This window comes from Dermochelys coriacea, chromosome 7 (genome assembly GCF_009764565.3).
Source record: "Dermochelys coriacea isolate rDerCor1 chromosome 7, rDerCor1.pri.v4, whole genome shotgun sequence".
Taxonomy (NCBI): domain Eukaryota; kingdom Metazoa; phylum Chordata; order Testudines; family Dermochelyidae; genus Dermochelys; species Dermochelys coriacea.
The window spans coordinates 62176058-62191819 of NC_050074.1; the positions used below are offsets into that span (position 1 = coordinate 62176058).

A 15762-nucleotide genomic window follows, 5' to 3' on the forward strand; every position below is an offset into this window, starting at 1 on the left:
ATACCCCAGGTCGGGGTTCCAGGGGTGTGTCTGTGTGGATTTGTTCTTGTGATTTTTCAGGGAGTTTCTTGAGCAAATGCTATAGTTTCTTTTGGTAACCCTCAGTGGGATCAGAGGTTAATGGCTTGTAGAAAGTGGTGTTGGAGAGCTGCCTAGCAGCCTCTGTTCATATTCCAACCTATTCATGATGACGACAGCACCTCCTTTGTCAGCCTTTTTGATTATGATGTCAGAGTTATTTCTGAGGCTGTGGATGGCATTGTGTTCTGCATGGCTGAGGTTATGGGGCAAGTGATGCTGCTTTTCCACAATTTCAGCCCGTGCACGTTGGCGGAAGCACTCTATGTAGAAGTCCAGTCTGTTGTTTTGAGCTTCAGGAGGAGTCCACCCAGAATCGTTCTTTTTGTAGTGTTGGTAGGAAGGTCTCTGTGGGTTAGTTTGTATTGCAAAGTAACAAGGGTGTATTACAGTTCAAGACTAAAAGGTATATGTGGCCTGTTTTGCTGCTGTCTGGAAACCTTAAAGAAAGTGATAGGGACTACTAATGTCAGGTAATGAAGATTTTCTTTTAGTTTCAGCGTGTGAATTTGAACAAGCCTCATATACATTCCAGCAGAGTTGGTTTCCTCAGAAGGGAATCAAGTGAAGTAAAAGCCTGGTCTGATTTTCACTCATATTACTTCCCTAAACCCTGATCTGCACTCCTTATTCTAAATTAGCTTTTTCTTTGGGAGACCGCACTTATGCTGGGTTGCCAGTTTTAGTTGGACATATTCCTGGAGGTTTCATTACATGACATACTCTTTAATTAAAGACTAATGTTTAATTCCTGGAGACTCCAGGGCAATCCTGGAGGGTTGGCAACCCTAATTTATGTAGTTATTTCAGTTTCTTTTTATTGTTATTGGCTTTATAACAATAATATTTATATTAACGTATAAATGGCTTCATATTTTATATTATACAATATTATCAATTATGTAGGACGACATCTTTTTCATTGTTTAAATATTATACTGCGTTATTAAGAGATCAGGCATAATGGATTAATCTAACTAATTAAATTAAATCAGAGGATGCCATTTATACACAGTTTCACATTCGATAAGTGTGCTTTTCATTTTTTGTCCTACCTGCAAACAACTTATTTAATATGATTCCTAATGTAAAATTAGTAATATATATTTGCTTGCTTGCTTGCAGGGATTTTTTCTTACAGTTTCACCAGAAGCAATATTAAAGGTGGCCAGTCATTCTTCTGCAAACAACAAGATCTTCGCTTTGAATCTTTCTGCACCATTTATTAGCCAGGTCTATAAAGAGCCACTGATGAAAGTCATGCCTTATGTTGACATACTTTTTGGAAATGAGATGGTGAGTCCTACTAAAATATTTGTTTCTGACAGATGTTTATGTTTAAAATAATCTCTGGTTTTTTTCTCCATTAACATATATTTTAAGGAACTTTGTGTAAAATGACACTGTAAAATCTAATTTACAGTCTAAGTTTAAAAAGAGAGAATTAAACTAAATTAAGCAGTGGTTCAATGGACTGCTAATGTGTTAACCTGTTAAAAGTTTTCATCTTGATATCTTTAGTCTTGATGGCCCATTCTGCAATAAAGTAGACACTTTCTTTAAGCAGGAGGAGAAGGACATTAGGAAAATGAAATTTATAAATTTCTCATTGATCTCTATGGAAGATAGAGTGCCAAACCATCTATAGAAATTCAGTTTTGTTATGCTTTTCTGTGCAAGAGTGGGGTAAACAGATTGGGTGAGTTTCTGTGCCCACTGAACTCAATAGCAAAATAGGCATTGACCTCAATGAGGCCAACATTTTATTGATTGTTTTGATATCACTTTGCATTTTCTTAATTCACAGGGTTCTCTTGTAAGCATTTATATATGTTTGCTTATCATGAACGCCTGAGAAAGTCACATAAATAAATGTACTAAGTGAGGGCTTGTCTACACTTGAAATTTTTGCACCGGCATAGGTTACATGCATTATTGAAGCTTGTCTAAGTTTCAGATCAGAGTAAACTGTATTGGGAAAGTGACTTTTTACACTGGTGCAGCATATCCGCTCTCAGGGTGTACATTGGTGCAGGTACACCAGTGCAAAAACTAGCATAGACCAGCCCTGAATACTTTTTTAAAGATTAGAAAATAGAATATTTCTTCAGGTGCAGTAGGATAGTGAGAGTCTATTAACCACGGGTAGTTGGATGGGAGGAGTATTTAACATTGACAGTTCTTCTTTGAATGGTTGCAGACATGTATTCCACTCAGGTGTGTATGCACCCAGCGCATTGAACCCGGAGAACTTGGCCTAGCAGTACCCACAGGGTAATGCCTGTGCCCTTTGGCCCTTAGCCTCTCTCTTGACTGTTTAAGGGAAGCTCTGCTCTGACACCCCTCAGTTCCTTCTCACTGCCTGCGGCTAGAGTCAGAACATTTTATGTGGTATTTTACCTTATGCTGCTCTACCTCAGTCTGTTCGGGATTTTATTGTGTATAGTTAATAATTAAAATAGTTAGTGGTACTCTCAGGTTAATTTATTATAGTAGTTTAGATGGATCATCATCTTGGCTGTTGCCATCACCAGAGTTTAAACATTATGCTTTGTAAGAGATGACTGTCCTCAATAATGACCCCACACATGCTGTTTATTATGCCTGTGTTAGGGGCACTTTAAGTAAAGGTGCTGCATCTGTAAGTGAATGCAGAATTTGCATTTGAAACAGCACCTTCTGGAGCGTGCCATATGGTCTGCTTTGGCACTGGGGACCTTCACGGATAGGTAGACCTCCCAGAGGGTATTTGAGGCAGCATGGACTCTCCCCGGAGGAATAAAGACTATTCTCTTTCCTCTGGTCCCCCTAGAAAAAAACCTCATAAAAGAGACTGGAGCTGTTCCAGAGCTAGGAGAGATTTCTCTTTCCTTTCTAAGAGGAGTGCAGACAGGTACCGTGATTCATCCTGTATGTGAGAGCAGGACCATTTACCTGCTTTTTGGCACTGAGGCGAGAGCAAGTGGACTCAGTACTGTTGTCTACAGTATCACCTGTGGGTCCCCCATTTAGTATGATACTGGTGGTGTCAGTGTTGGCAGCATCAGATTTGCTTTGCTTGACAGTGTACCAGTGCAGGCGTATCAGGTAGCATCAGACTTGCTTTGCCTGTCAGTTCGTGAGTCTCCTCAGATTCAAGGGTGCTCAGGTGTGATGGCTTCTTCGTCAGTGCCCTTGGCGCCATCTGTATGGGTTGTGGACTTGTCATTAGTGTAGGCACCAACTTTGGCACCTCTTCTAACTGAGGGTACAGAACAAAAGGCAGGCAACGTTAGGGCACTGAAAATCAGCGCAGGTATTCTCTTTGCTGCTGTTGATGACTCTGGTGCTCACTGCTATGATGGGAATAGTGCTGGCTTCAACTTCAGTGTTGACGTCTGCTCTGGTATAGAATGTAAGTGTGAGGCCCTATCAGTGCTTGGAGTGTCTAGGGTTTTAACTTCATCATTACCAATGCATCTGATGTGCTGGACTTTGGATGAGGCTAGACATTTGTTGAGCCTGCTGGGGATGGCTCTTCCATTGCATATGGACTACGTGGAAAGTTTCTCAGTATCAGGCTCAGAGATGTCTTTATCTTCTCCCTCACCTTTGTGTTATCACTCGCAGAAGTCATCAAGACCTCCTGGGGATCACCCATCAGTACCTGGATCGGCACCAATCCTGTAGTAAAGTGAGGCATCCTTCGCCTAGTGCCTACTGGCCACCAATGCAGTACCCTTATCCAGAAGGCATCCTTAGAATCTCAGGGATGTTCCAAAGTCAGCATGGTCTCAATCCTTGGTGCAGTCCAGAATGATATCACCTATTCTGCCGGTCACCTCTCCTCCTGCACATCTGTTGCTGCAGCCACAAATCTCGTTTTCTGACAAAACTGAGGAGATGCTACATTCATGTAAAGACTTATGAGCTAAATTGCATTCATTTGGGGATTTTTACCCCAACAGTAAAGAGATGTCAGCAGCAGCAATATCGCCCTCAGTGATTTTTCAGGTCGAATTATCTCCAAAAAGAGGCACAAGTCTCATAGGATAAGGTCTTCTGGTCCCAGTGTCAATCAGTCAGCCCGTCCTCATCAGCTTCTGCCAAGCAGCCAATTTGACTCTGTCTCCAAAGTCAGCATTCCAGTCATTATGCTTCAAGCCGCCATTTGAGGATAGGCTTTGCAACTTCTACAGGGCTTGAGAGTCAATAATTACAGACAACCGGGTCTGAAACACTGGGACTGGGTTATGCCATTCAGTTCCTATTCATGCATTCTTCTACCCCATCCTATTTCAGGAAACCCTCTTAAGAGTCTGCTTCTTCAGTAGGTGCACACTTTTTGAGCTTTGGGGGTCACAGAGGAGGTTTCCCTTCAGAATAGGGGAAAATAATTCTACTTATGGTACTTCCTGGTCTCCAAGTCCGAGGGAAGATACAAGATTCCTCATGGTTACCTTAATGACTGTTCTCCCTGCTTTGAATCAAAACTGGTTTGCTACCCTTGTTTTTCAGGATGCTTAATTTCATGTGGTGATTTTTCCAGGTCACAGGAGGTTTCTGTGATTTGTAATGGCAGGGCAGCATTATCAGTACACCGTGTTTCTGTTTAGCCTGTCCTCCATTTCATTGGTATTTACCAACTGCATGACTATGGTAGCAGCATAGCTCAGGAAAAAAGGAGATAATATCTTCACATATCTGGATAATTGGTTACTGAGGAGCAAGTTCTTTCACATGTCCAATTCATTATGTCTCTACAATCATCTGGGTCTGATTTTGAACAAAGGGAAATTGTTTAACACTGACTCAAAAAGTATGAGTTCTTTGGGGGCCCTACAGACTCTCGAATTCGAGAGCACTTCTTCCAAATGAACAATTTTAGGCATTTCATCATCTGTGTTGGGCACTTCAGTCTCAACCTTGGACTAAAGTCCATTTATGCGTGAAGTTATTAGACCATGTGGCTGCATGTATGTACGTAATCCAGTATTTGAGTTTGCCCCTTCATCTGTAAGTGTGATTGAAGTTGGTCTATTGCCTGAGTTATCAATTGCCCAAATTCTTTGGGTGTCCCTGACAATCCTGGTCTCCCTACAGTGGTGCGCAGTTCAGAGCAATGTTTGCCCGGTTGTTCCCTTTGCTCCACCAACCAGAACTTCTGCAGAAGAGTAAGGGGGACGGGGAGGATTTGATAGCAGCCTTCAACTACCTGAAAGGGGGTTCCAAAGAGGATGGAGCTCGGCTGTTCTCAATGGTGGCAGATGACAGAACAAGGAGCAGTGGTCTCAAGCTGCAGTGGGGGAAGTCTAGGTTGGATATTAGGAAACACTATTTCACTAGGAGGGTGGTGAAGCACTGGAATGGGTTACCGAGGAAGGTAGTGGAATCTCCATCCTTAGGCCTGGCTTGACAAAGCTCTGTCTGGGATGATTTAGTTGGTGTTGGTCCTTCTTTGAGCAGGGGGTTGGACTATATGATCTCCTAAGGTCTCATCCAACCCAAATCTTCTATGATTCTATGAACTGTAATCACCAATGCCTCTCCAATAGTTTGGGGACCACATCTAAGGGCACTGAAAATTCAGGGCTTGTGATCAGAAGAAGTGTGTCTTTCCATTTCAATGTCCTGGAGCTTCAAGCCATTTACAATGCATACCAAGTCTTTTGAGATCACATCAGGGGCACAGCGGTTCACATACTCACAGTCGACAACACCGCAATGTATTGCATGAAGAAGCAGGGAAGAGCCTGCTCCCAACAGCTTGTCAAGAGGAGTAAGTTTTGGCAGTTCTTCATCGAGGAAAACATAATTTGCATAGCTGCTCATTTACCCAGGGGTACACAATCACTTGGTAGATCACTTCAACCGAATTTTCTCCCAGAATCACAAGTGGTCTCTGAAGTTACAATGTGCTGAGGTCCATCTTCGCAAAATGGAGCATCCCAGCTATTGATCTGTTTGCAACAAAAGACAACAAGTGTGATCAATTTTGCTCTCAGTTTGGTCTTAGTCCAGGAACCTTAACCAATGCCTTCTACCTGAACTGGGAATCAGTGCTAATGTATGTCTTTCCCATGATCTCACTGATTCCTCATCTTATTCTCAAACTAAAACTGAATCATACCAAGCTAATTCTCATTGCAACAATTCAGTTAAGACAATGTTGGTTCTCTGACCTACTAAGTCTATCTATTCAACCTCCTATCTCTCTTCCTCATTGTCCTGATCTACTGCCTACTGACTCAGCACTATGGTTGAGTTTTGCATCCAACACTGAGCAGTCTGTATCTCGTTGCGTGGATGCTGCATGGTTAGAGAGGAAGAGGAATGCATGAAGTTAGACAAATACCTTTCAATAGCAGAAAACCATCCACTAGAGCTACGCATTTGGCGAAATGGAAGTGGTTTTCAAATTGATCACTGGCCCTGGGCATTCAACGAAGGCTAGCACGTATTCAGAAAATTTTGGAGTATCTGCTACATCTCAGTGCTTAGGTCTGTCTCTCTTAGGCCATGTCTACACTATGAAAGTACTCAGATTTTACAGAAGTCGATTTTTGGGAACAGATTGTATAAAGTCGAGTGCGTCCACACTAAGCACATTAATTCGGCGGTGTGCGTCCACAGTACCATGGCAAGTATCGACATTCCGAGCGGTGCACTGTGGGTAGCTATCCCACAGTTTCCGCAGTCCCCACAGCCCACTGGAATTCTGGGCTGAGCTCCCAATGCCTGATGGGGCCAAAAATTTGTCATGGTTGGTTATGGGTAAATGTTGTCAGTTAACCCTCCCTCCGTGAAAACAACAGCAGGAAATCATTTCACACCCTTTTCCCTGGATTGCCTGAGCAGACGCCATAGCATGGAACCCGTTCAGCTCACCGCAGCAGTTATGGCCATTGTAAACACCTCGCACGTTATTGTGCAGTTTATGCAGAGCCAGCATCTGAAAAACCAGGCGAGGAGGCTACAGCAGCGCGGTAATGAGGACATGAACACAAATTTCTCTAAAACCGCAGTCTCCGGCAATTTGGAGATCATGGTGTTACTGGGGCAGGCTCATGCCGTGGAACACCGATTCGGGGCCCGGGAAACCAGCACAGAGTGGTGGGACCACATAATGTTGCAGGTTTGGGATGATTCCCAGTGGCTCCGAAACTTTTGCATGCCTAAGGCACTTTCATGGAACTTTGTGACTTGCTTTCCCCTGCCCTGAAGCGCAAGAATACCAAGATGAGAGCAGCCCTCACAGTTCACAAGCGAGTGGCAATAGCCCTGTGGAAGCTTGCAATGCCAGACAGCTACCGGTCAGTCGGTAATCAATTTGGAGTGGGCAAATCTACTGTGGGGGTTGCTGTGATGCAAGTAGCCAATGCATCATTGAATTGCTGCTATCAAAGGTACTGACTCTGGGAAATGTGCAGGTCATACTAGATGGCTTTGCTGCAATGGGATTCCTTAACTGTGGTGGGGCTATAGACGGAACACATATCCCTATCTTGGGACAGGACCACCAGGGCAGCCAGTACATAAACCACAAGGGGTATTTTTCAATGGTGTTGCAAGCCCTGATGGATCACAAGTGACATTTCACCAACGTCAATGTGAGATGTCTGGGAAAGGTTCATGACAATCGTGTCTTCGGGAACTCTGGTCTGTTTAAATGGCTGCAGGAAGGGATTTACTTCCCAGACCAGAAAATAACTGTTTGGGGTGTTGAAATGCCTATAGTTATCCTTGGGGACCCAGCCTACCCCTTAATGCCCTGGCTCATGAAGCCCTGGACAGCAGTAAGGAGCTGTTCAACTATAGGCTGAGCAAGGGCAGAATGGTGGTAGAGTGTGCATTTGGATGTTTAAAGGGTCGCTGGCGCAGTTTACTGACTCGCTCAGACCTCAGCGAAACCAGTATTCCCATTGTTATTGCTGCTTGCTGTGTGCTCCACAATCTCTGTGAGAGTAAGGGGGAGATGTTTATGGCGGGGTAGGAGGTTGAGATAAATTGCCTGGCTGCTGAATACGTACAGCCAGACACCAGGGCGGTTAGAAGAGCACAGCGGGAAGAGCTGTGCATCAGAGAAGCTTTGAAAACCAGTTTCATGACTGGCCAGGGTACTGTGTGACACTTCTGTTTGTTTCTCCTTGATGAAAACCCACCCCATTGGTTGCCTCTAAATTCCCTGTAAGCCACCCGCCTTCCCCCCATCGATCACAGTTTGCTTGCAAAGGAAATAAAGTCACTATTGTTTAAAAAGCATGTATTCTTTATTAATTGATTATAAAAATAGGGAGATAACTCACAAGGTTGCCCAGGTGGGGTGTGGGAGGAGGGTAGGAGGGAAGGAAAAGGCCACTTTAAAACTTGTTGAATGACAGCCTTCTGTTGCTTGGTCTGTCCACTGGGGTGGAGTGCAAGGGTGCCACAGCCTCCCCCGCCAATGTTCTTGGGCGACTGGGTGAGGAGGCTATGGAACTTGGGGAGGAGGGAGGGTGGTTAAACAGGGGCTGCAGCAGCAGTCTGTAATCCTGCTGCCATTCATGAACCTTCACCAGATGCCAGAGGATGTCCGTTTAATCCCGCAGTAGCCCCAGTGTTGCATCATGCCTCCTCTGATCTTCCTGCCGCCACCTCTCCTCACGTTCATTGGCCACTTTCCTGTACTCTGCTATTGTGCCCCTCCACATATTCTGCTGAGCTCTGTCAGTGCTGGATGACTGCATGAGCTCAGAGAACATTTTATCACACATGCGGTTTTTTCGCTCCCTTATCTGAGATAGCCTTTGAGATGAAGGAAGGAGGCTTGAAACATTTGCAGCTGCTGGAGGAAAAAAAGGGAGTGAAGTATTTTAAAAGATACATTTTACAGAACAATTGCTATACTATTTCATGGTGAACAACACTATTCACATTACATAGCACATGTGATTTTGGTACAAGGTCGCATTTTGCATCTTATATTGGGTGCCTGCGGCTTTGGTGTTAGAGATCACATACGCAGTGCTGGGCATCAGAATTCGGCCTGCAGGCAGCCATGATTAGCCATAGTCTTTCGGCTTCTGCAACCTTCATAACAGCAGTGCCCTCCTCTCCCATACCAAGCAGAGCACGTAGAGTTGGCCATTTAGTGCTGCGGCTTTCCTGTTAATTTGCAGCAGCAGAAACCAAACTAACCCCCCCCCCCCATTCAATTCTCTGGGATGATAGCTTTACCCCTCACCCCACTGCATGGCTGGTATCAGGGAAAAACCCTGCTAGCCAAACGCAAACAGCTCAGCGCCAATGCCTTCCCCCCCCCCCCCACATCACCACCGTGTGGCTAACTGCAGGGAGGATTTCTTTTCAGCCACAGACAAACAGCCCAGTAGGAACGGCCACCTCTGAATGTCCCCTTAATTAAATTCCCCTATTTCAACCAGGTTACCATGAACGATATCACTCTCCTGAGGATAACACAGAGAGATAAAGAACGGATGTTGCTTGAATGCCAGCAAACACCGGGACCTATGCTGCCAGGCTTTGTCATGCAATGATACCAGATTACTTGCTACTAGCATGGTGTGGTAAAGTGTCCTACCATGAAGCATGGAATAAGGCTGCTCTCCTCAGAAACCTTCTGCAAAGGCTTTTAGAGTACCTCCAGGAGAGCTTCATGGAGGATTTCTGCTCCATCCCTTGACACGTTAACAGACTTTTCCAGTAGCTGTATTGGCCATGGATGCATCCCAAGTCCTCAGGGCTACTTAATCATTAAAAAATGCTTGCTTTTATAATATGTATTATATTTTAAAAGGTACGCTCACCAGAGGTGCCTTCTCCAGCTTAGTTGAGTTGAGAGGGTATTTCAGTCACGGTGATAAAAAGATCCTAGTTGTTGGGGAGAAGGGTGTGCTGTCCTCAAGCTCGTCCTCGTCGTCCTCATCTTCCCTATCCACAAAATCCTCAGGCATGGCGGAGAGTATCCCATCACTGGAGTCCATGGACAGGGGTGGGGTAGTGGTGGCGGCCCCCCCTAGAATTGCATGCAGCTCAGCATAGAAGCAGCATGTCTGGGACTCTGTCCCAGAACATCCGTTTGATTCTTTGGTTTTCTGGTACGCTTGTCTGAGCTCCTTAAGTTCACGTGACGCTGTGTTGTGTCCCTGCTGCAGCCTCTGTCCCTCATGGCTTCGGAGATTTTTTCAAATGTTTTGGCATTTCGTCTTTTGAAATGTAGTTCTGATAGCACGGATTCTTCTCCCCATACAGCAATCAGATCCAGTACCTCCCGTTCGGTCTATGCTGGAGCTCTTTTTCGATTCTGGGACTGCATGGTCACCTGTGCTGATGAGCTCTGCATGGTCACCTGTGCTGATGAGCTCACCTGGCCAAACAGGAAATGAGATTCAAAAGTTCCCAGGGCTTTTCCTGTACACCTGGCCAATGCATCCGAGTTCAGAGCGCTATCCAGAGCGGTCACAATGGTGCACTGTGGGATAGCTCCCGGAGGCCAATACCTTCGTATTGCGTCCACACTAACCCTAATTCGAAACGGCGATGTTGATTTCAGCGCTAATCCCCTTGTTGGGGAGGAGTACAGAAATCAGTTTTAAGAGCCCTTTATGTTGAAAAAAATGGCTTCGTTGTGTGGACGCATGCAGAGTTAATTTGATTTAACGCTGCTAAATCCGATATAAACTGGTAGTGTAGACCAGGCCTTAGCGGCAATCTCAGCATTCCATCCGCCCATCCAAGGGAAGCCATTTTCTCAAACTCCATGATAGTGAGATTTCTGAGATGAGTCATTCATTACCTCCCACCAGTGAAAGAGCCGATTCCCTTGAAGGACCTTGATATTGTGTTAACTGTTGTTACGGGGTTTCCATTTGAGCCCCTGGCAACCTGCTCTTTGTCCCTCCTGTGCCAGAAGACAGCCTTGTTGCTATAACATCTGCAAGGAGAGTAACTGAGCTCCGGGGCAGAGCCCTCATATGCAGTTTTTCAAAGACAAAGTAGCCCTACAACCATATCCTAAGTTCTTGTTGAAAGTGGTTCCCCATTTCTACCTTAACCAAGTAATGTACCTACTGGTTTTCTTTTCTAAACCACACTCAAGTGCAGATGAACAGAGACTTCATACATTGGATGTGAAACGATGTTTGGCATTTTACCTGGAGAGGCCAAAGCCTTGATGTTCATTACCTTGTCGTTTTGTCTCCTGTGCGGATTGAACTAAGGGTCGGGCGGTCTCTATGTACACGATTTCTAGGTGGATAATTTCCTTCATTTGAACACCATATGAAGTATCTCAGACCATGCCTCTGCAAAGATTGCAGGCTCAGTTGATGAGAGCTCAAGCAATGTCTAGTATTTCTCAGTGATGTTTTGATATAGCACATTTGCAGGACTGCTACTCGTATGTTAACCAAGCACTATGCTGTTACCACTGCAACTAGGTCAGGTGCAATGTTGGGAAGGCCATTCTGCTGTAGTTGTTTAAATAGATTCTGAATCTCACCTCCTACAACTACTGCTTGTGAGTCACCTGTGTGGAATGCACGTCTACAACCACTGAAAGAAGAAAAAATGGTTACCTACCTGTTTTGTAACTGTTGCTCTTCAAGATGTGGGTGAAGATGGGTATTCTATGACTCATCCCCTCTATATCAGAGTCTCTACTCTTGACATTGGGTGCAGAGGAGCTGAAAGGCATCAGGGAAACACTGCCCTTCAATAGCCAGGAGAGGGGCTAAGGGCAGAGAGCATGGGCTTTGTCCCTACAGGTACTGCTGGGCAACTTTCTCTGGCTTCCGTGCACTGGGCACGAGCACACCTGAGTGGAATACATATCTGTGCCCACATCTAGAAGAACAGTTGCACAACAGATAGGTAACAGTTTTTTCCCCTATCGTCGTCACTATGACAGCCTCATTCTGTCATTTGCATTGTGAAGACCTCACCAAGGTGCTACCATGTATTTCTTTTCAGGAACCATACCATCTCAGGTGTTGATCTTGTCAGATCTCACAAGTTAGTAGAGTCAGGCCTGGTCAATTTTTGAATGGGAAACCTCCCAGGAAAACCTAGTGTTGTGTTCCTCCTCCTTTTGTGTTGGTACTGCTCCCCTAAACTTTCTGATATAATGCATCACTGTGGTGCATAAGGTGCCATTTTTCAGATGAAATATAAAACATAGGTTGTGATCACTTGTCATTAGATGTACAACATTTCACAAAACTGGACGCAACCACTTCAATTGAAACTGCATTCTGCCTACTTTAATGCCCCCTGCTGTTTCAATAGGATATGGTATTACTTACTTCTTGTCATAACTTATTGTGTAATACTGTAATGCATAATGCAGTGTAAAATCCTCCCTGCATTTACTGTATATGTTTTTGAAGCAGTCTGTTATCTGTTAGGGTAAAAGATACTATTTAAATATAAGCTATCATAATTAAATTTTACCATACTGTTTATGCACTTTAAAAAGTACCAGACATCTTGATCTATGTTGCTTGCAGCCTTGCTAGAGTAGGATTTCCTGTTCATTGTAAGCAAAGTTCATCTTTGCTTCTTGCTATGTCCCCTGCTCATTGCCACTTTAGATTCTTCTTTCTTTAGGATACCTTTCACTGTGGTATATTCTCTTGTTACTCTGTGATTTGAAACCCTTTCTCTTTCCATGGTACACTTCCTAATTATTGGTTTGGGCTGTATCTTGTGGCTCCCAGTATTTTTGTTCCATGTTTCTTGGCTTGTGGTTAAGAGCATGCAAAACCCTTTTAACAAGAAAAGTTTCTCTGGCACAACTCAACCTTCTGAATGCTCCTTTTTTAGTTTCTTCTCCTGGATTCATTTCCCTGATTTTGAGTCTTGTATAATAATGTTTAATTGTTTGTCTATTTATGTATGTCTTCATGTGAAGTGAACCACTTGGCTGAGCCAATGTATACCTAAACACCTATTTTTCCCCATCTATTTTGATCTTTCCTTCTGTCTTTATATTTTGTTTTCATTGAGTTTTGCTAATTTATCTATCATAAACAGTAAAGGGGCATACATAAGTTAAGTATATAAGCAATAAAATGCATAGTAGATGGTATAATTGTTACTTTATTAGAACAGAGAGTATCCTCACACATGATTTTACTCTTCTGTATATTTATCTTCACTTCACATTATAGACCGACACAGTTTTATTGTTGAACACTGAGCTGTTTGTTTTTTAGAGTAATGCAAAAAGCATTAAAAGAGCAGCAGAATTCCAAATTGATGCCATTCTTAAACTAAAAACAATTGCAAAGAGATTTTAAATTACATCTTGCACTTAAAAATTTACAACTGAATGGAGATTGGTTATTCCAAGTTTCAGCTTGATGATAATTAAAATGGGCAAGTTGTAAACCTCACAAAATAAATACTCTAGTTTAGAATGTAAATGCCAACATACCCTTAACTGCAGTGGTGGTGCTGAACACTGCTATATAAACTGTAGTAGTTATCAGCTACAACTGTAGCTCAATGGCCATTGGTATGTTGATAATTTGTCTTTGAAATCTCTTTCATACCTATCCAAAACATTTTGGCTTGGATATTTGGCACTTATTAACTAGACCTCACATAATAAATTTAATACAAAACATGCAATATAAAAATAATCATACAGCCAGTGCTACTAACCAATTAAGGCCATTCTGAAGTCATTATCTGGCAATACATGACTAGAGAACCTGATTGTCATTGCTTTTAATTTTTATTAAATTAAGTTTTTTTTAATAGTATCATTTTGCAAATTGTTCTTAGCAATAATATCTTCCAAACTATCATAATCACTGGATAATTAACCTGCCAGGATTAAGCACACTTTACTTTGCCTCAGGATGCTTAACTCTCAAATAAGGTCAATTATCTCCTGATGATAACTGCTTTGTCACCAGTTGCTGCCTAATTCATCTGTAACAACTCACCTCCTAATAAATACTTTACAACTCAAGCTAACTTTCAATAACACAACAGTGGTTTGAATTGTTAGAGATGAAGGTTTTAAAAATTAGATCCAAATCTAAACTCACCTAATGCGCAGATGATTTCTTCTTGCACAATAGGTGCTGTGCAAGCGGAGGAGCACACATAAGAGGATAAGTGAAAGGTGGAGAGCAGTACCACCGCTGCATGCTTGTTCTCCCATTTCTTTGAAAGCTCCATTCTCCCTGGTTTTTGTTATGAGGGTTCCACAACTCTGGTAGGCCTCTTTTTGGGTCAAAGGATGATGGATCCAGGAAGCAGTAACTCTGTTATCTGTTCCCTCTCAAAACCTGTGTCTATTCACATGGGGAGTATATGCTGGTCTTAGAAGAATGAACCCAAGTTCTATATCTCTCAAAGAGGGTGCAGAAGCCAATGGCCACACCTAAGGGATGGTAATATATGCTGCAGGGGAAGCTGTCTGCAAACTTTGGGACACACTCTTGGATAGGAGTTTTTTCCTCATAGATCCCTGGGATCTGTGGGTTCTCTGCCACTTCAGCACCATATTCCTGCCCGTTGCAAGCCCCTCTGTCTCTGAGGGGACCATTTGTTAGGAAGTTGGCATGGTGAAGCTTGCCGGGTTTCCGGGGTCCTATGTCTATTTCTGTAGGATTTCTCCATAGGAAATTTATTTATTTTTCTTTTGACTTGGAATAAGATTTTGAGTCCCCTGTCGGTTTTTTAAGTAATAAAACCACATAAGCAAACAATATGGCTCATAGTTCACAAATCAGTGGAAGTTACAAGGAGGACGTGTAGAACAGCGATCCCAAATGTGAAGCTGAAATCAGTTTTTTGAAGCAACACAATAGTATAGACAATAAATTAACAAGCTCCCTTGAAAATCAGAACCCTCTTCTCTTCAGCGTGTGAAGCAGTTGCTTCTAAAGGTGTGGTCTTTGAACAAATTAATTACAGAATTCTAAACTGAAGTTCTGCAATTACAGAGTACTGTTGCAACCAGATTGGGAAAGTGATGTGGGTGCTTTAATAATGGTTCTGGAGTCATGTATCCTGAGCTGTAGAAAGATGGGTACATCTGCATGCAAAAACAATAAAACAAGCAGGCCTTGTCATCATTGTGTTTAACAGTTGTACGAAAATGGCATATGGCGCCTCCTTAAATTAAAATGTTTGCAAATCTTATAAAGTATCAAATAATAACGTATAAAAATCCTCACAAAAAGATATTATTTGGACGCAGTATGTACAGATAGCATATTGGAAAGTGTATTCAGTGATTCTACTATTTTTTTTGATACTGTCCATCTTGTTTAATATGTGTTTAAGTTGTACCTTCTGTTGTTACTCCTCTTTCAATGACAAGGAAAAGCCTTAAATCTAAAAGCACTGATAATGATTGCAGTTGTCCTGACTTTGAACTTGCTTCTGTGCACTGAAAGCTGATTTGCTGATTCTTTGTGCTTGTTTTAACTGCAAGAATGGATGTAAATACTTTGTTTTGCAGTCTAAATAGATCCTACTATCTATTTCCTTTACTTGTGATATTGTATTATGCTGTATACAACTTTGCATTTTGTAAACATTTCTGTGTAAAATGCATTGAACATTTGAGTCAAACTGCAGTCCAGCTTCTAAATTAGCTGCTTTAATTTTGGCCCACATATGGCAAGTGAGGAATGAAACAAATGACCTTCCTACAGTAAATCAGGTATGTTCCGATTTTGATTA

At 42.8% G+C, this 15762-nt stretch overlaps 1 protein-coding gene across 7 annotated transcripts in view; it reads left to right on the plus strand.

Moving 5' to 3' along the window:
- ADK (adenosine kinase) overlaps positions 1 to 15762 on the plus strand; it is a 553898-nt gene that overhangs the window by 422877 nt on the left and 115259 nt on the right. For 6 of the 7 annotated variants that reach the window (XM_038408746.2, XM_038408749.2, XM_043519910.1 and 3 more), the window contains one exon: positions 1204 to 1374. The exons of the other annotated variant lie outside the window; for it this stretch is intronic. In XM_038408746.2, the coding sequence (XP_038264674.1) occupies positions 1204 to 1374 (171 nt within the window). The remainder of the gene's footprint in view (positions 1 to 1203; positions 1375 to 15762) is intronic. 7 annotated transcript variants of the gene reach the window in all.